Source organism: Sturnira hondurensis, unplaced genomic scaffold, assembly GCF_014824575.4.
Source record: "Sturnira hondurensis isolate 20B ecotype Veracruz unplaced genomic scaffold, ASM1482457v3 Scaffold0010448, whole genome shotgun sequence".
NCBI lineage: Eukaryota > Metazoa > Chordata > Mammalia > Chiroptera > Phyllostomidae > Sturnira > Sturnira hondurensis.
The window spans coordinates 1,110,486-1,131,372 of record NW_028083079.1 but is presented as its reverse complement, the minus strand read 5'-3'; the positions used below and the strand labels follow the sequence as shown (position 1 = coordinate 1,131,372).

The following is a 20,887-nucleotide window of genomic DNA, read 5'->3' as shown; positions in this document are numbered from 1 at the left end:
AGTATATGGAGTTTCTTTTTTTGAGGTGATTGAATATATTCTAAAATCAATTGTGCTGATGACTTCACAGTTCTGTGACTATATTTAAGACAATTGAATTGGTAACTTTAAGTGAATTGTATGGTAGATGAACAATACTTCAAGAAGGCTGTACAAAACTGAAAAAGAATAAACCCTCTAAGATCGGCTTTTCCTAACCCAGGCTTTGCCAGGCTTTGCCAGGCTCTGCCAGCTCATCCTGCAGGCAAAGATGGGAGGACAGCTACCATTTATTAGGGACATCCACTGTACTAACCCCGGGCGTTAACCATGGCGAGGAGCTAGAACACAAGAGATATGTGGTCCAGTCACTGCTTTCAGCCCAGCCCACAGCCTATGAACCAGCAGACATGTGGATGAACCCATCCTAGACCATCCATCTGCCAGCCGACCCTCCCACTGGCCGTCCCTACATAAAAGAACCCTGCAGAGATCAGCCAGGCTGGGCCAGACCAGAAGAGCTGCCCAGCTGGCCCACAGACGTGTGTGCTAAGTGAACGGTTGTTGAAGGCACTGAGTTTTGGGGTGGTTTGTTACGCAGCAGAAACTGAAACCCTACTGGTAAAAATGTGTCGTGGTTCCTTTTGGGAATATTTTAAGCTATGGAAATGCTGGGTTATAGACCTGGCACGTCTTTAAGTTGACTAGATATTGCCAAGTAGTTTTCTGCAGTGGTTCTGCCAATTCACGCTCTCTCTGGCCCGGTAGGCAGGTTCCTCCTGCACTGCAATCTTGCCAACACTCAGTAATGTCAGATGTTTTCATTTTGGCCTATCTGGTAGGTGCGAAATGGTATCTTGTCGATTTAATCTGCAATTTCCTGATCACAAGTCAGGTAGAACATATTTTCTGAAGTTGGTTGATTGAGTGGGTTTTCTGCAAAGAAACGATGACTGTGGCCAGGTGTGCATTTCTCCACCTTCTCAGTGAGGCCGGCTGCCCTCTCCAGCTCTTGTCACCTGCCTTTTCCTTTAAGAATCCGCTCAGGCACTAAGTCTTCCAGCCAGGCTTTCCTGACCTCAAACTCCCATGTTAGGCTAGGTGTCCCCACTGCCCCATTCCCTTCCCTCTATCTGAGCACCCTCTTCATTGCATTGTAATGGTCTCACTTCCCTTTTGGAATGTGGGCGGGGGGATGGGGCAGGGGAACAGGGAACCAGTGCCTGAGCCTCCTCTCCCCATTCTAGGACCCAGCCAATCAGTTCAGTGCTGGGCCCTGGGTGACCCCTTTCTTGACCCTCTGTCCTGAGCAGCCTTCTGAGAGGAGGAGCCAAAAGGGCAAATAGGAATCTGCTTCACTTACTCTGACACCGCTTTTCTTCACATTTGCTTGCCGTCTTTAGGGTTCATAGAGTGCTTCCGAGTTCATCATCTCATTTTGGTTTAGCAATAATAACAATAAGGGTACTAGTAACTAAAGTCATCGACATTATATTCATCTGGCATTTGTTGAGGCATGACCCTGTGAGGGGCACTGCACTTAGCACGTTACATGCATCATCTCCCTGAATCCTCAAAGCAGTCCCACAGGAAGGCAGGTTCATTCAGTAGACGTGGAAAGTCATGCTTTGGAGGCGGCTGAGGTGGGATTGAATCCAAGGTCAGTCTAACTCTAAGGCCTGTGTTTTGTTCTCTTTTTTTTTTTTTTAGGAGTATTTATTTATTTGTTTATTTTCAAAGAGAGGAGAAGGGAGAGAGAAAGAAAGGGGAAGACCCATCAGTTGCGCTTCTTGAATGTGCCCTGACCAGGCACCGAACCTGCAACCCAAGCATGTGCCCTGACTGAGAATCAAACCGGTGACCTTTTCTTTGAGGGATGACACCCAAGCAACTGAGCCACGCCAGTCAGGGCCTCTGTTTTGTTCTTAATCACGGGGCCACACTGCATCTGTGAACATGAACCTGAATCCCAGACGAAGGGAAATCATCCCTGAAAATCTTCCCTGGGCCCCACACTGCTCCTCCGCTCACCCCGCCCCCCACCTCATTTAACCTGAGGTTGGGGGAAGTACCATCCTCACTCACTCCCATGGTGAAAAGTGAAGTGAGTCAGCCACTTGTTCTCAGGTCACGTAGGTCTCAGGACGGGAATCCCGAATCGGAATCTCTAGTGGCAGGAGCAGGTTGGCTACCCCCGCTCTGCTGCCCAGGCGAGGGTCCATGGACCGCAGCACTGGGGTCGCCTGGGAGCCATCTCGGGTCTACAGCTGAGCTCTGCGTTTCCACGGGTGGCCAGGAGATGCCTGTGTGCAGGTAAGGGAGGGAAGCGCTGCCTATACCAGGACGCTCGAATTGGAGTCCTTCCTCCATCTGTCTTAGCTTAGCACCCTGAGGGAGACATCACACCTCTTTTCACTTTTCCCCATCTCTAAAACAGGATGAGTCAAATAATATAACATTTAAAACACAGCAACTTTAAATAATTATAATTAGCCGTGTATATTAGTTTCCTACAGCTGCCATGACAGAGTAGTGTAAAACAACACAATTTTATTTTCTCAGCCTTGGAGGCCAAAGGTCAAAATCAGGGTATCGCCAGGCTGATTCCTTCTGGACACCCAGGGACACAATCCATCACATGTCTCTCTCCCAGCTTCTGGTGGCTGCCGGTAGCTTCACTCCGGTCTCTGCCTCTGTCTTCACATGTGTCTCTGGGTCAAATCTCCCTCTTCTGTCTTTTATAAGGACACAGTCATTGGCTTTAGGAGCCACCCTAAACCTAGGATAGTCTCAGCTCAGGATCCTCAACTTAATTATGTCTGCAAAGACCCTTCTTCCAAATAAAGTCACATTCCGAAGTTCTGGGTAGACATGATTTTTTTTTTTGGTGGGGTGGGGGGACACTCTTCAACCCACTACAGCGCATTTTGTGTAGTTTGATTGCAAAATAATCCCGGTTGTTCCTTTCCCTGTATCCACGCCCCTTGCAATGTGACTTTGCATCTCTTCCCATCAAGAGGTAGAGTCTATGCCCCTCCCCCTCCCACTGAATCTGACTGGCTTTCCCAACAGAAGGTGGGAGAATGGAGTTTCAGTTCTGAGCTTAGGCATCAAGAGTGGTTCCGCTCTCTCTTTTGGATTGCTGCCTCCACCTTAAGAGGCAGGCCAAGCTAGCCTACAAGAGGATGAGCAACCACATGGAGCAGAGAAGAGGCACTCCAGCTGAGGCCAGCATAGCCAGCCACCCTCCAGCCGATCTGCCTGCTGACCACAGACCCATGTGTGAGCCTAGCCAAGATCGGCCAAACAGGCTCAGATCAGCAGAACCACTCAGCTCCCCCTGAATCAATCAATGGTATATTATTGTATGTCACTGAAATTACATGGTTTGTTATGCGGCATCATTGTGGCAATTGATAGCTATTACATATTATCCTATTAATAAAAGTAAAATGGTATTAACAGCATGTTTTAATCTAGTGGTTGTAATCTCAATAAAGTGTTCAATTCTACCTAGAATGGAAGTTGTATAAGAACGAAAACTTTTCTGTTTTGTTTTCCAGCACATCGCCAATTCTTAGAATAACATGTGGCATTTAGTTTGTATTTTACTTAATAAATGACTGTTGTGTGGATGGATGAAATCCAGGCTCTGCCTCTTATAGGCTTCACCTCCCAGCCTTAGTTTTCGTCCTATTAAATGGGATGATACAGAGACCTGGAAGAGTTGACATGAGTGTTAAATGAAGGGAACATAATGTACTTGATACACAGCAAGTTCGCAGTACACAGAAGCAAGTATTATTTAGAATGGGGAAGTCAATCTGTTGGGGCCATGGACCACAGACTTTAGAAAACTAAAACTAACACACATGCACAAAATATTGTGCACAGTTCCAGAAACTTCACTAATGTGCTGAAGCCAGAGCCTCAAGTTAATAGTCCATATTTTAGAGATATTTATAAATGTCACCTATTTTTATCACTATGACTACCATGAACAGCACCTAATAAATGCTTGTTACGAAGGTGTTGCTGAATAAATTAATATGAAAATGGAGCATTTATCCTTGAAATTCTTTGGCCAGTGACCCTCTTGGCCATGGTCAGGCCTGTCTGGCTCATCACCTGTAAGGAAAGAGAAACGACCTTGGCTTTTTCTGACCAGGGAGAACAGTGGCACAGCGCCTTCTGCATGTGGCCAGCAGAGGCCGCCACCATCTTCTTGGGCCACACTGTCCAACCGCCTCACCGTCCTGTGAAAACTGCTCCTTTCCTCCAGCTCCACCGTGAGAACCACGTGATTCTGCGATGTAACTGCAATACCCTCCTTGCTACAGTGCCCTTTAATTAGGCATCCAACAGCCCAGGAGATCAGAATGCTCCCTTGTAACAGTGTGTCCCAGAAAATTACTGCCATCTGATTAAATTAAAGAAGGACCACTCGACTGATTGGTTAGGCCTACTTCAGCCGTGCTGCCATGGCATCATGACCACCGTCACTGTCACCGTCCGGTGTTGTTTACACCAACATTGGAGTGAGGAGTGAATGCGTGTTCTTCTGGAAGGTTATTGACGGGTCGGCCAGAAGAGGAGGCACTGAGAAATCATGCCTGGTATTGCAACATAGGACGCTCACCAGTCGGATGGAAGAAGTAGTGATGGTCATTGAGACTATACTATGATGGGCTGAACTGTGCACCCCTAAAATCTGTATGTTGAGTTCTTAACCCTAGTACCTCAGAATGCAACCCTATTTGGAGATGTCTCGGAAGTGGCAATGAACACAAAAGCCTTAGGATGTGCCCTTAGCCAGTATGACTTGCGTCCTCATAAGAAGAGTCAGTTCGTATAGAGACATGGAGAAAGAGACAGAGAACAAAAACCAAGGCCAAAACCATGTGAAGATATGGAGAGAAGATGGCCATCACCAAGCAAAGCAGAGAGGCCTCAGAAGAAATCAGTCCTGCTGAATGAATCCTTGACCTCAGACTTCCAGCCTTCAGAACTGTGAGAACTTTAACATCTGTTGTTTAAGCCCCCCAGTCTGCAGTGCTCTGTTACGGCAGCCTGAGCAAACTAAGATGCGTGCCGTATGCCAGATGAGTGCTCGGCACAGATGATTACATTTCGTCCTCGCTATAGTCACTTGCTCAAGGTCTTGACCTTAACTGGCTGGCAGGTGGCAGGACCAGGACTTGAACCCATGTCCCTCTGACTCTGATGCCTGCCACACATTGCCAAGCTGCTTCAAACTGAGATGAGGAGAAAAGGCAGTCATTAGCCGGCACGAATTTTAAAAATCCCTTCCACCATAAACAGTCTAGGATTTGGTACATGGTAGTGGCTCAGACACATTTTTAGCGAGTTCCAGTGTCCATCATACTGTTGAAAGAGTGCCACCCTCACTGAGGATTCTCTAGGGAGTACACGTATAAATCTTTGAGAGCTGTTAGAGAGGATGCCTGCGCTCCTCCAGGAAGAATCGGAATCTGCACCGGCACCTGGGTGGCTCTGTTGCTTTGAGAACACTGTCCACACTGCATAGCCCGGCATTCCGTGTCTCTCCCCATGCCATGATTTGTTGCGGCCCACCTCCTCTCCAGCTGAGTCTCTGGCACATACCTGCTGAATCCCACAGCGCAGGGCTTCCTTGCTGTTTCCGAAGCAGCTCACTCTCCTTCTTGCCTCCTTGTCTTTGTTTGCGCTGTTCCTTCTGCCTAGACTGCCCTCCCCACCTTGTCCACCTGGTGACCCCACGCTCATCCTCCAAGTGTCGCCCTTCAAATGTCCCCTCTCCCAGGAAGCTTTTTGGATGTCACTTGAAAGAATCAGGGACTTCCTCCTAAGGGCACTTGTTATACTTTTTTCCTCTTCTGTGTGACAGACATCCTAAGGTGACCCCTGCAATGAGTCACAGCCTTTTATGATCACCTCCCCCCTTCAGTTTGGGCAGAACCAGGGACTTGCTTCTAGGCAAGAGTGTATGGCAAAGGTGACAAAATGGCACTCCATCACATGGTAAAGATAACGGGATGGCACTTTGTGATGAGACTCCTGTTAGCAGACTGCAGAGACACACTCCCTTGCTGGCTTTGAAGAAGCCAGCTGTCACATGTGGGCCACATCCCATAAAACTGTGAGCAGACTCCAGAATCACACTGAGGCTCCCAGCCAACAGCCAGCAAAAAGGCGTGGCCTGCAGTCACCATGTGGCAGAAGAAGAACTCTGCCGCCAACTGAATGAACTTGGAAATAGATGCTTCCCTAGTCGAGCCTTCAAATGAAAACACAGCCCTGGGAACACCTTGACTGCAGCCTGTGAGACACTGAGCAGAGGAACCAGCTAAACCAGGCTAGAAACTGAGAAAATAAATATCTGTTAAGCCAGCAGGTTTGTAGTAATTTGTTACACAGCACCTGATAACTAATACACTCTGTTACAACACACAGCCAGTATTATTCTTCATGTGATATTCCCAACTAGAGAGGATCCATGAGAATAAAGAATAGAGTTCAACTCTGTTAGCCTCCACACAGTGCCTGGCACATAGTAGGCACCTGATATGTGTTTGTTGAATGAATAAATGCATATTATTTTTAAGGTTCCATCTGACTTTAAAAAAAAAACACTCTAATTCTAGAATGTTGAAACTCCATTACTGTTACCTTCATGGAAGGTCAATGAGGATATCAAATTTCCAAAGAATAAAAAAGAATGCAGAGAGCAAGCATTCTTCTGTAACAGTTATAGATCCTTTGACGCAATTTGCCAAGCAGTTGGGCACACTGGGCTCTGTAAATGTCATAACAATGTCTTCTGATTGTCTGTGAAAATGGTCAAAGTCAAAGGCACAATCCCCAAACCTGCTGAAAGGCAGCTAGGACTATTAGCTGCTATTTGAAACCCGGAGGCAAAGAGACATTAAGAGCCTCAGACCAGTCAGGGGGAGAGTCATCAGTCAACCATGGAGCCGGGGACGGAATTCCAAATCTAAATTTGCCCAGAAAACACTTTGACTTCTCCCCTCCTCCTTGTCTTCCTTCCCTCTCCCTTCTCCTCATCTTCCCCTCCCCTCCCTCCTTCTCCCCCATAGAAACAAACACATAATCCTTAAAGCCCAAAAGCCTGCAGATCACAGCTTCCAAGGGCCTCATTGTACAGGTGAGAAGACTGAGTCTCCAGAGAAAGGACTTGGCCAGCAGACACAGGCGGTCTTGAGAAGAGCAGTGTTTTTCAGAGTCCCCTGAAGACAAATGCTAAAAATAAAAACAAAACAAAAACTTCCTTGAGGCTCAGTGAGGAAATGAGGCAACTAACCACACATTCAAGCAGCTCACTATTCAAACAAAAAATTTACAGGGTCTATCCAGATCAGCAAAGTGAAGAGTTATTTTCTCAAAACAATTCTTACAGCAGCCCAGAGCAGCCTTTGTCCCAGGCACTGTGCCATGCGGTTTACACACATCACCTTCATTAGCCTCCCAACCATTTCTTGTTCATAATCTTTTTATAGCTTTTTTTTTTTAATGAATGAAGAAACTGAGGCTCGGAGAGGAGACATAATTGCTCCAAGGTTACATAACCAGTAATGACTTAGCCAGGTCTGTCTGCGGTACTGATCACACCGCTGAGACACCCAGAGGAGTGAGGAGTGAGGCTCAGAGGAGGGGATGCTGGCTGGGGAGCCTTGCCTGGGACCCTCCCGTCAGAGCTCAGGATGCTCCAATCCTGCCACCCTTTAGCGCAGTTGGTGCACACAACACTGCAGCCCCTGACTGTTGGCTGCAAGAGGGCAGGAAGCATGGCGGTCTGCTCCTGCTGAATCCTCAGGACGTCGCCTGGCAGGAGTCAGTGGGAGGAGCTGAGTGAAGTTCGAATGATGACCGAAGGGAGCGAACGCATGAATGGATGATGCCCGGTTAACCGTGCCGATGTGTGGGCAAGGTTATTTTTGCTGGGGGGCTTCTCTAATCTGACCCAAGCTGATGTGTGCGTGGAGCGTCCCAGCATAACCGCAAACCATGTATAATCCCCTGATTAAAGAAGCTCTTCCAGACTTCCTAGCAATCGGATTACAACACAGCAGGCCTGATAAGGTCACTTCCACTGCTCTGCCTTTTTCCAGCCCACAAATTGGCTCCCTGATATTTATTATGGCAACTGGTATCGTTTGCTATTTCCCCTAAACCTGGGTGAAAGAAGTCCGCTTCTATTCCATCTGTCTTCATACAAGATGCAATGAGTGTGTGTAGTGGGTTAGGAATGTGGGTGGTTAACAGCACAGACTTTGGGGGAACCGCCTCATAGCCCAGGCACTGTTTCCTCGTGCGTAAAGTGGGGGTAATCATAATATCGGCTTCACAGGATGGTTGTGAGGGTTAAAGGAATAGATGCCTGTAAAGTGCTTAGCTCTCTGCAAGCACTCAGTACATTTTCCTTTACACTAGGGATGAGAGAGACTGGAACAGGCACCACTGGTTCCTAGTGGGACCGTGGACAGGACAGCAACCTTCTCTGGCCCTTGATTGTCCTAGGTATTACACAGAGGGAGAGAGAGGGAACTAAGGCTCATTCGACAAATAATTACTGAACTCACTCCTCTGTGGTCATCCTGGGACTGAACACCAGACACAGAGATAAAGGGGCACTGGCCCTGTCCTCGAGGGCCTCCTGCATGGGCAGAGCTTTAACGGCGATGCCAGGCATTGTGAAGCACCTGCTACATGCCAGGCTGAGTGATAAGCACTTTACATATGTGAGATCGATCGATATTCACAGTAATGCTGTGGACAATGCCACTGTGCCCATTTTATGGGTAAGGGCACTCTGGCGCAAAAGCCCTCCGTGACTGACCCAAGGTCGCATAGGTGGCGAGTATCAAAGATGAAATTTGAACCTGGAGCGCAACGCTGTGCTCTAACCCCCTTCTGGCACAAACATCCTGTGATTCCCCGTGACCAGAGACAGACTCGAGAGTACGCCGCATGGAAGATAAACACCTGTATCTCCCCTCCTCCCGATGCTTTTGTGCTTTCTCTCTTCTCAGGTCTCTCTTATCTCCCCACACTTTCATCAATATTCTCCGCATTATCTACCAAGCACACAGGTGAACATTTCCATTTTCTTTGCTGATACCGTCCCCGCTGACACTGCGGGGAAGAGACCCGCCGTGGTCCTGGAGCAGAAGTAAGAACTCCAGTTGCTCCCCTACCTCTCTAGGGGCCTCTAGGGAGTGTCAGCTTCCCAACCAGGAATCATTAGTGGGTGGCTGCCTTCTAATCTCAGACATTCCCAGCCCAACTTTTGAGAAAATGCGGTCTCCATAGCATTTCCTCTAGGACCTTTCAGCATCAGTGAACCAAATTTTCCGGAGGCTGCACAGCACAGTGGCTAAGAAAGAACTCTGGAGCCAGACTGTCAGGGTTCAAATCCTAACTCTTTGATTAACTATCTCTGGAACCTTGGGGATAGTCATGTGCTCATGTCTCAGTTTCCTGGCTATTTTTCCAAGACGATGATGGTGATGGAGATGATGATGAAGATGGTGGTGGTATTTCGCTTCCCAGAATAGATGGGAGGATCGGGTGAGTTAAAATACAAGGGTTTAAAAACAATGTCTGGCATACATATTTTTCATATGTCCATGAGAAATACACCTCCAGTTAAACCAATCTCTACTGCCTTTTAAGGTCATTGTCCAGTAGACAAGAGAGAAGAGGAGAAGCTCCAAATGACTGTGGAATAGAAAAAGCCCTTTACAAAAAGCTTTTTTTAAGGCCTTTTATTGCCATAAAAAATAAAAGAATCAACTTTACAACACAGGACATAGTGCTTAGCTGCCTCTGGGAAGTCAGGAGGTTTAGAAAATCCATTTGACAGCTGAGAAGGGAAGCCAATTGGTGAGGGTCCTTCAACTAGATAAGGGAGGCTCTGAGAGTAGATTAGGGGCTATCCAGACTGCAGCTGGATACGTTGTCTCCTGATGAAAACAAACACACCATAAACCAACAACCACCAAAAATCCAGTTCAACACAGAGCGCTTCTTAGTTGAGTACAATTCACTCTTCTTTCTGTCTTTTCAGCTGTTTCCGGATGTTCAGGATTTTCCAGGAACGTCCATCAGAGAAGGACTTGATCTGCTGGAGCTGAGGAATGATAATGAACTATGAAAAGTGGCTTTGGTGAAGACAGCCAAGGGAAGCCTGCAGCATAATAATATTTTGCTCCTGAAGAGGGCAGTATGCAACCTAGGCCAGGTCTGCTCTTGCACTCTGGGCCTGAAGGAGGCAGTGCAGCCCTTAGGAGCCCAGACATCTTGGATTTCCGACACCTTATTTCTGAACAGTGAGCACATTTTCAGACATGAAATAGGATTCTTGAGGTTTGAGCACAGTTACACGCTGCCTCTCATCAAGGGGACATGCTGCAAACTGATAGGAAGATGGTCATGCAAGACAGATGGAAGAAACCCCAACGAGTCCTTTCACCATGCTCTTGAACTTGTCTACCCTCCCAAATTGGGCCTCTGTGAAATTAAACAATAGCAAGGCCTCCTAGATGGTATCTGATGTTTGCAGAGGAAAGCGGTTTTTTTCTTCTAAGACTTGTGTGCAAGGTAGTTTCTACTGCCTAAAGCAAAATACCTTCTTGCAAACATTTTTTTTTTTTTTGCATAGAAATAAAATGTTGGGAATGGGGATGCTAGCTCCTGGGATGCATTTATCAAGCCAATCACAGTAATTATAATCAGAACACAAACTAAGTGAAAGCTGAGCACAAAATACATTTGCAGTAAACCTGAACTGCATACAATTAAGCCCTGCTGGGTGGCATTTTGAAGTATGCCATTAATATATTTTGGGGGTGAGCAGATTTATTTTTTTCTTAAATATCTTTTGCTGCTTGCATCAAAGGCTTCAACAGCAGTTAAGGAGGAAGAAGGCTACACATTATTAACTGCTAAACATAGGGCTCTAAGACAGATGTCCAAAGGTAGCTTAATTGGCTAACACACCTCGTCAAATATGTTCACTGGACATTAATTTAACCTAGGTCTAGCTTAGGAAACTGAAGAAGAGAATTGAGGTTTTAGGGGGAATAATATACCGTCAATTCTTAGTGTCAGTTTTTGGAAAGTGCTAAGATAACTGTTCAAAATCCTTTCATGATTCCTCCATTGTGTTAAAAGAAAGTCCTTTCCCCTTAGGGGCTTCCCCATTCAGATGTAACCTCCTGGACTGTGAAGTCCTTACCATTTTCTGCTCCCCTAAACATGGGCTCTCTCAGACATTATAACACTGACTGTACTGGTTTTTAACTTTATTTATTTATGTGTGAGGTTGTTCTCCCCTGCTAGACTGTGATCTCCTTGGGGTCAGAGATTACATCTTTTTAATTGGGGTCTCAGCACGGAGCACATGACCCGGTACAGAAGCTCCTCCGTGGTTGGAAAATGTTGAAGAGCAATTAAATAAGTGAAGCAATGAGTGGAAGAATGAGGGCTGCATCCTTCTGGGTCCCGCTCTAACCAACTTTTCCCAGTGACACCCCATCTCTCCCTTCCCAGACAGACGTCAGACGGTTCTGCGATGGCCATTCCAGAATATTTAAAGGGAAACTTTATATAGGAGACTATATAGGAGACTTAAGTGAGGCCCTTTGGGTTGGACATGTGTGTGAGGCGTGTGTGTGTGGGAGGGGCGTACTACTGGCTCCTTAGAAAGTCACCCTTGAGGAAAAGCACAGGCTCTCACTGAGATTGTATTTAGGGGAGAGAGATGGGAGGCGAGACACTATGTGCCACACCTTGGAGTATCTTCCCATGATGTGTTGGGATGGGAAGGTGCAGAATATTTATCTCAACCCCATTTCATATATATATATATATATATATTTAAATTGGAGCTAATTGTAGATTTACATGTAGTTGTAAGAAATAATACATAGACATTTCATTACCCTTCACCCAGTTTCCCCCAGTGTTAATAAGATCACAACCAACCAGACCAATGACTTTGATACAATCCTCCCACCTTATTTAGATTTCATCAGCGTTACACGCATGCATTTCCGTGTGTGTGCAGGCGCGTCTGCATTGTGCACACTTGATGTTTCTGAAAACGGTTTTCTTGCCTACGGGAGGCTAGGAAAGGGTCCAGTCTGATGTATCCTTGCAGAGGAGTTGGCTACCACAGGCACCAGTATATGCTTGTATGTATCCTTTGAACACAGTAGGTGTCCAACAACCGCCCACATAAACACTTGAACTTCAGTGCGTGCAAGAGGGGAGCGCAACGTTTTGAGGTATAAAACTGAGCCCGAGACATTCGATGTTTTAGAGGCAAAAAGTTGGCTATTTTCCGCCACAATTGTTAATTTACCTAGCTGGCTAATTGCTCCTGATGCACATGCTTCCATCGCGGAAGAGCCGTTCTTGAGGTTCACTCTCTGCTGGAAAAGTGAAGAGGGCTCACAGTACCCTGGGAGCTCCTCCCAACCCTACTCCCACCTTCACCCCTTTTTCCCTGGGGCTGGACTGTTTCACCCCGTCTCCAGGCAACCGCCGGGCGCGAGGTGGGACGTCATTTCCTGAAAAGCCCGCGGGGAAGGGGGGTAAGGGGGAGGGGTAAGGGGGCGGGGCCAAAGCTGGGCAGGCGAAGGCGACGGCGTCGGAACTCGCTGGAAGATCGGCCCCCAGGAGGCTCAACAGTTCGCAAAGTGTGGGCTCGCGGCCCCAAGGCTACGTCTGTGCTCGGAAGGTGCAGGGGCGCAGGGGTCCCCGGGCTGCTGCATCCCGGGACTGCCCTGGACATGCCCCGCACCCCCTGCTGGACGCCCGCGGTGCTCCACCGGCTGCGGTTTGGGGGGCTCTGCGACTACAGCGCCCCCATCCCAACTTATGATTTTGGGGTCCCCCAGCCCTAGAGGAACGGGCGGCCTGGCTGGGGGAGCCCCGGGCGCAGTGTGACGGGGCGGTCAGCTGTGCTGCGCCCCCAACTCCAGCCACCCGTCGTCTCTATGCCCTGCAGAATGTAACTGCTTTCTCTGCGACCTCCCGGCTCCAGCCACCAACTCCTTGTCATCCAGGATCCCCTCGCCGTCTCCGCCTTGCCCGGACTCAAGCCGCCGTCTCTGCGCCCCGCGGGCTCCAGTTTCACGACCCCCTCCATCTTCACGCTCCCGAGAGTCTAACGGCGATCTCTGCGATACCCCCAGGACTCAGACGCTGTTTCCGCACCCCCAAACCTGAACTCCAGACGCCGTCTTCTTGTCCCCCGCCCCGCCCCCAAACCTAGTCTCCAGCCACGATCTCCGCGCTCCGCGGATCCAGCTGTCGCGCCGGTGCCCGCTGGTGCGGCAGCTGCCCCACCGAGCGCCCCGAGTCCGCCCGACCCTCGGCGGGGAGATGAACGCGCAGCTGGACGGCCTGTCGGTGAGCTCGTCCTCCACCGGCTCTCTGGGTTCGGCGGCCGGGGCGGGCGGCGGAGGGAACACGGGGCTGCGACTACTGTCTGCAAACGTGCGCCAGCTGCACCAGGCGCTGACCGCGCTGCTGAGCGAGCCGGAGCGGGAGCAGTTCACTCACTGCCTGAACGCGTACCACGCGCGCCGCAACGTCTTCGACCTGGTGAGCACCCTGCGCGTGCTGCTGGACAGCCCGGTCAAGCGGCGCCTGCTGCCCATGCTGCGTCTGGTCATCCCGCGCTCGGACCAGCTGCTCTTCGACCAGTACACCGCTGAGGGCCTCTACCTGCCCGCCCCCGCCCCCTACAGGCAGCCCTCCTGGGGCGGCCCCGACAGCGCGGGGCCCGGGGAGGTGCGCCTAGTTAGCCTGAGGCGCGCCAAGGCACACGAGGGCTTGGGCTTCAGCATCCGCGGGGGCTCGGAGCATGGCGTGGGCATCTATGTATCGCTGGTGGAGCCAGGCTCTCTGGCTGAGAAGGAAGGGCTTCGAGTCGGGGACCAGATTCTGCGTGTCAACGACAAATCCCTGTCCCGGGTGACCCACGCTGAAGCCGTCAAGGTAGGGTCTGGTTTGGGGGATGAGTTCAGGGCATAGTAGCGAAACAACTCATGATGACCTCTGACCTAGGCTTCCCTTATTTCCCTCATGATGGCAGTAGCTCCATTCTGTGTATCCTTATGCAAATCACTTGACCTTTCCGAACTCCATTTTTCTTACAAATGTTTCTTTAAAAGAGGAACATTTAGTCTATTGAGCAAATAGATGTGATACCCCCCAATGGGATATTGTGATGGGCCCTGCCTTCCTTGGGCAGGAAGGCTCGTGTGGGGGAGACAGACCTTGTCAAATACTCAGCAAATGTGTGATCGCAAAGTGTGGAAAAGGTTGTGGATTCCTATGAGCATTAAAAGAGGTAAAGTCTCTGCTGGCATATGGTTAGCAATCAGCAGGTGCCTCCTGCTTCTGCTGTCATTCCTATTCCGGAGGCTTTATGCCCCTGAAAGAAAGTTTTGTTAGCTCCTAGTGGCCGGAGGAGGCCATTCTGGTGATCTGCAGAGCTCTGGCCTAACCCTGCTGCTTGTGGAACAGGCGGTACGTCCAGGGATGAGTGAACCTCTAGTTCTCCACTTGGACAATGGGGCACGGGGACGGGATAAGATTCCCTAACCTTGTTGGAAATGAGGCTTCTGCCTGGATGTCAAAAGCAAATGCCCCTCCTCACGTGACAGTAGTTGTACTTTTTGCATCAGTTGAGAAAGATAACCTTGTGACAGCAAGCTCCTAGGGATTTGATCATGCTATTGAAAGGGATGCCTGTGTTTGCTAATCTCATGCCAAGGGCTTTTGAAAACCAGCTGGAGGATGAGATGAGTAGTGTTGGTCTGTGTGTGGATTCAAAGATTCTTTGCAGCCATCCACACACATACACACACACCCCCTTTGTGTGCAAGAAGTGAAGAGTTTGGGGGGAAAGGAACAATGAGATTCTGCTTCTGCAGGGAAAATGCTTCCTAGGGGTTTGCGCTGGCCTGTGACCCAGCTTCTCACCACCCCGCCCCTTGAGCCTGCCTCTGGTCCTCCTCAGTGCGGGTGTTTTGAACTCCCACTCAGGGCCTGCTGGCTGCTGGGAAACGGCTAGCCCAGCGGAGGTCCAGGGCTACTTCCTGTGTGCCCTGCAGTGACCTGTGGCCAGGTTCATCTTGAGCCCACTTCCTGACTATTAACCTGGGACATGACCATCTCATCTCTGACCTAGGCTTCCCTTATTTCCTCCCCAACCCATCTGCCCTGACGGGAGGCCCCTGAGGATTTTGGAAACTTATTTATTTGTTGCTTCTGGCAGAAGGCTGATCAGTTTATATTGTTGGGGGTGTAGGTGCAGTGGACAAAGCTCTTTGTGGATTTCTGTGCACCTATCCCCACTCTCGGCTTCCTCCCCCGACGTGAATCTTTTTCCTTTAGCTGACATTCCATATACGTCTGAAGAAATAATCCATTAGCCTTTGGCTCTAACAGGTCTGGAGTTCCCAGATGATAAATTTATACTTGAAAGATACTTGGCCCAAACGGTCATTTAGAAACGCAGATTCCGTTTTAGTGGCAGTTAAAAAAGACGTGGGTAACTTAATTAATTATCACAAGGTGATAGACTTTGAGAAGGCCTCAGGTAACTCGGACATTAAGAACACAGACCCTCCCTTTAATTCACACCCGAGCTCAGCCATGCCTAGAAGGCTGGGGCTGCTTGGCTGAGAGTTTCAGTTCCGGCCCCTTGCATTTCATCGGTTGCCTCGGCTCTGCACCTTCTGTGTGAACCTCCCTGAACTACACCAAGGTGCTGTTGCTCTGACTCACAGGAGCACCAGGCCTTACCTTGTTTATTTATTTACTCTTGTTTGCTTCCAGAGTAAAACCTAAACTCTCCATGGCATTGTTTTTGAAGCCCCTGACCGAATCCTTGCCGGAGGGAGAGGTTAATAAGGGCAGAAGTGCCTTTCGGCGGGGGCCTGTGTGAGCTGAGCAGCCCCTTCGCCCCTGTCCCTTGCGCCACGGAGGCGCCCGTCAAGGCAGACTGAGCTGTGGCGGAGGTGCCTGTCTCCCTGCCAGTGCAGACACATAACCTGCCTGGAATGGGCCCATTTGGACCCTCCAGAAACAACGGGCAAAATGAGTACGGCTTTGTGTCACCTTAACTCCAGGGAGAAAGGGGGACAGACTTTCCGTGGGTGGAATTTAAAACGGAGGAGGCGGGACCTGTCTCAGCGGCCTCCAGGAGAGTCTCCGCCTTGGAGTTAAGCGTTGGGCAGGCAGTTTCAGGGACTGTTTAGAAGAACACCTGGAGATGCTGTCACATTTTCACAAAATTAAGGGTATCCAGTCCCGTAATGGAAAGCCAAAAGAAGCCTGGCTTCTCCTCTAGGTACAGACTACCCTTCACCAGGATTTCCACTCCCAGCCCCTCTTTAAGCTAGAGCGCTGGGGCCCCGTGTGAGGGGTTTGTTTCATGGCGAAGGTGCATTCCTGGTAATGAACTTCAGGTGTCACTCAGATGTCACCTGTGTTTCTGCTTGTATCCTTTTTTATGCTCCAGGCCACCACACTGCATTTAGTGGATGTGTTTTCCTCTTCTTCAATTTTATTCTATTTGTTTACGGCTGTCCTTCTGTATCTATGGGGGATTGGGTCTAGGACCTCCCCGCAGATACCAGAATCTGATGATGCCCAAGTCCCTTAGTCAATCTTAAAGAAATTTTTTTTTAAATTTAAGTATCATGGGTATACAATATTATATTAGTCAAGTTAGTTTCATATGTACAATATAGACCTTTGATGTTTTTATAACCTTACAGTGTGCTCACTCCACTAATTCTAGCAATCACCTGGCAAACGTATCATTGCCTGTACCCCCCTCACCTTTTTCATCTACCCCCATCCCTCCCCCTCCGGTAACCATCCCTTTGGTCTCTGTTTCTGTGAGTCTGTTTTCTTATCTTCGCCTTTCACATCTGAGGACAGGGAGGGCTGACTGCTTGATTGTTTATTTGTTTACTTATTTTGCTTCCCCCTCCAGCTTTATTGGGCATATCTGAAAAATAAAAGCTGTGCATATTTAAGGTGTACACCGTGATGATTTGATATACCTGTACAGTGTAAAATGATCACCATAATCAAGCTGGTGAACATATCCATCACTTCCCAGTTATTTTTGTGCTGAGAACATTTACTATGTACTCTTCTTTGAGCAAATTTCCAAGTATTCAATGTGAAATTGCTCACCGTTGCATTAGTTAACTGTGCGTTAGAAGTGACTTATTTTATAACCGAAGGTTTGTGCCCTTCGGCCAGCAACTCCCTAGCTCTCCCACCTCCCGGCTCCTGGCAACCTCTGCTTTATCCTCTACTCCCATGGTTCGGCTTTTTTAAATGCCACGTGTAAGTGAGATTACACGATGTTTGTTTTTCTGTATCTGGCTGATCTAACTTAGCATAATGCACTCCAGGTTCATCCATGCTGTCACAAAAATACAGAATTTCCTTTTTTATGGCTGAATAATATTCCATCACACACACACACACACACACACACACACACACACACACCACGGTTACTTTGTCCATTCATCTGTCAGTAGACACCTAGGCTGTTTCCATGTTTTAGCTGCCAAGCTTAGCTATTAAGGAGATAAGTTTTTCATCTTAAAATCTTTCTTTTCTTTTGCTGGTAGAAAGAAGCGGGGGGGAAGACCCTCTGAGCTTCCCAAAGGAGAGATTAATTGTGTCTGTGTAATAAAAAGAAAATTAAATTGTAGGACTCAAGTTACTTAAGAGTTTATGAGTCAGAGAGGGTCATCTCGTCCCAGTGAACAGAAGAGGTTGAACAAAGTGTTTTCCACTTGTCTCTCTGACAAGTCAAATGTCTGTTGTTAGCCAGGCCACTTCAGGGAGCATTTATCCTGTTTCCGGGGAGGCTCCCATCCCTCTCTGGGAGCCTGTTTGCTAAACCATCAGTGACAGGTCCAGATAACGCAAGCCAGTTGCTATTTGCAATTACGTTGAAATGTTTGATTTTTGGGGAAAAAAATCTATCTTCAATGAACAGGAGCCAAACTAATAATAATAAAACAGGAGACCTTTCAAAGGTTTTCTGCCAAAAATGCTTGACAAATTGGCCCAAGTAGTCCAGGGACCAGGGATGCTTCATTGGGCTCTGCTGCAAACCTACTGTGTGACCTTGGGCCAGTCACTGACCCTCTGTGTGGCCAGGGTGGGTGGGCCAGGGGCTGCCCAAGGCCCCTCTCAGCTCAGACAGCCGGTGATTTGCTCCATAAGTGCTACAGAGAAGGCATTTAGAATGTCTAATGCAATGTTTTCTTGTTCTTTTGGAATTGCTTTTGTTCCAGGCAGAGTAAAGAAGGTTGGCTAAGGCTTGGGAGATGAGAATCTTGGCACTCCATGTAGCCTCCTGCTAAATCAGGAAATTGATGGGTTACACGCTGTACCAACGAGAACTGGACTGTTGTCCCTCGACCCAAGAGCACCAACCCTCGTGCCATTCCAGAGTAAATGGGAAAATGACAATAGGGTCATGGCACGCACCTCGCTCAGAGCACTCAAATCCAAATTCACTTTCCCACTTGCTTTCTGAGTCCCTGATTCTGCAGGTAGCAGGTAGCAGGACAGGAGGCATCCAGGTACTGCTGGGAGGTATGTACATTTGAGTGTTTCATCTCGATAAAAATTAAATGGCTTCATGACAGTCTCTGCCTTTCCCTGTGTACTTCCAAGGAACATTTTAGAATTTGAAACGTGCCAGCTGTTAAAAACAGTGGCCGGCCCTTTCACTTGGCGTTATCAAATCCTCCCTCGTTTTGCACAATAACCTGGGAAGAACCTGTCCATATTAACACACTGTTGTAGTTGGTCCGGCATGTTCTGAATGACACGTTTGTCATTTCTCCATTGCACGTGGTTAGCCGAAGCCATTACAAATTATTAAGCGGTTCTAACTTTGTATCTGAAATGCAGTCCCCACCCCCACCCCCTCCCCCGGTGCCATTCCTGTATTCCGCCTGGAAACCATGGGTAATGCACTCACGGGTATGCATGGACTTTCCTCTGGCTCTGCACTCTGTCTTGAGTCCTGCGGGTCCTGCCAGCAGTGGCAGGTTGAAAGCGCACTATTAATAAACCCTTTGTTGAATAGATGTTGGGTGCTGGACCCAGAGTGTGACATCGAGAGAGTCCATTTCTTTCATTTAGTCGTGTCTTTTTGGCTCACGCTGATCCTCGAGGTTGTAGAGAATGCTGGTGCCCTTGCGGGACAAAAATCCTTTCAATTGGTTACTCACTATTCAAGTCAAAGAAGCATTTTGTGAGGTGGAAGAGAATGCCTGTATTTTTTTGAGAGTCGATGTTTTTATAGTCGAAGATTCCTGCCTTCTGACTTTAAGATGGGCATGAGAGGAATATTGAAACACTCCAGCGCTGGCTTCTGGTTTTTCTGTCACCCCCGCCCCCCTCCCGACAAACCCAGCGTTGTTTATTACCTGCCATGGAGTCATCATTTGGATGGAGCTGCAGAGATAAGTATGGGCCTTTAACCCCTGACCAATGGGATTTTGTGTGTGTTGTTGCTTCCCACCTCCGCCTGCCTTCAGCCACACAGCACACAGCACACAGCCTGTATGCACCTGTCAAGAGCATGCAGCCCCTTGCGTGCCTGTTTGTTCATGCTCATGGCGCATGTGCGTCTCCTCCGAGTCACAATACCCCGTTCAGACCCGCAAAGGGCTTTGCACTGAAGCAGGCGTCCATGGGGATTACACTTCAACTGGCTTCTGTGGTGACCTGGGAGTTCACTGCTCAGGGACCCCAGGCTGGTGCCCAGTGAAGACCAGAGACTGATCAGAGGGATGGCATTTAATGGATAGAGGTGGCTGGAGGCTAAAATAGGAATCTTTCAAAATTGATCCATTTTCTTTATTACCCTCCCCACCCCCTCCCCAAGCAAGAAGCTGCTGTTAACACCGAGCCCATTTGGTCTTCTAATTGTGCTCCGGGGTTGGGGCCATGTTTGAGATGACTGTGCCGCAGGGGGGTCCACTTTACTTTTATGGCACAGCAGGTGGAAAGGGTGCAAGGAGCCGGAGTCAGGCCTCCGTTTGTTTCCCGTGCATCCTGGTGCCAGCTGCAGGGGGCAGCGCCAGGAGGCCAGTGCACTCATGTTTGAACTGTGCTTTACTGGGACTCCACTGGGAAGAGAGGAGGCTGATGTTAGCAAGGGCCTACTGTGTGCCAGGTGCTTTCTCCCTCCCAGGGGAGGCAGGGAGGTGAGAGGGGTCCTGTTCACAGATGTGAAAATTGACTAGGTTCACCACTGGGATGAGGAATTAGGTGGTTCTCCTGCCCCACCTCCTCGCCTCACCTCCTGGTGGGAACCCAGCCCTGGAGTTCAATAGCCAGCCTCCTGGAAGACAATGATGGCCCCCTGCTGGAAGGCAGGCCACCGTCACTATTTGTGCCTGACATTTCAGGGCCTTTAAAGAACCGTTCAAAGGCTTCGTTTTACTAAGGGGGAGTCTGATGCCCACGCATCAAGGGAAAGTGGCCTGTGTTCGCCCAGCCAGTTGTCACGCAGAGCCGTCTGCCCGTTCATGCTCTGAGCAGCACTGACCACAGCTGCCCGAGGCTGGAGGCTGAGTTGAATGGTACAGACCCCCAACCTAGGGGAGCCGTGCGGGTGGCCACAGGACATCCACTGTTTTAAGTGCTGTGACATCTGCCTGCCTCCCACTCTAGACCACCCCTCCCCCCCTGCCCCGTCCCCTTGTTCTGCTTCAGTTTTCTTCCGTGCCCTTGTCCAGGACGGTTCGCCGTGTTTAGCATCCGCCTTCCCCACAACGTGATCTCTGAGAACAGAGATCTGGTCTGCACCGCT

At 49.0% G+C, this 20,887-nt stretch overlaps 1 protein-coding gene and 1 long non-coding RNA gene across 6 annotated transcripts in view; one reads left to right on the top strand and one right to left on the bottom strand.

The window, feature by feature from the left end:
• Positions 1–9,756: 9,756 nt before the first annotated feature.
• On the bottom strand, positions 9,757–12,623 carry LOC118995959 (uncharacterized). Its single transcript, XR_005068398.1, has 2 exons — positions 11,991–12,623; positions 9,757–10,414 (listed from the first exon to the last, which is right to left on the bottom strand). It is a non-coding gene; the product is annotated as an uncharacterized LOC118995959 (long non-coding RNA).
• A 17-nt stretch (positions 12,624–12,640) lies between these two features.
• WHRN (whirlin) overlaps positions 12,641–20,887 on the top strand; it is a 76,838-nt gene continuing 68,591 nt past the window's right edge. For 3 of the 5 annotated variants that reach the window (XM_037059131.1, XM_037059127.1, XM_037059126.1), the window contains exon 1: positions 12,641–14,007. In XM_037059131.1, the coding sequence (XP_036915026.1) occupies positions 13,390–14,007 (618 nt within the window). In that variant the 5' untranslated portion in view covers positions 12,641–13,389. The remainder of the gene's footprint in view (positions 14,008–20,887) is intronic. The other 2 variants (XM_037059130.1, XM_037059128.1) reach the window with 1 other exon arrangement.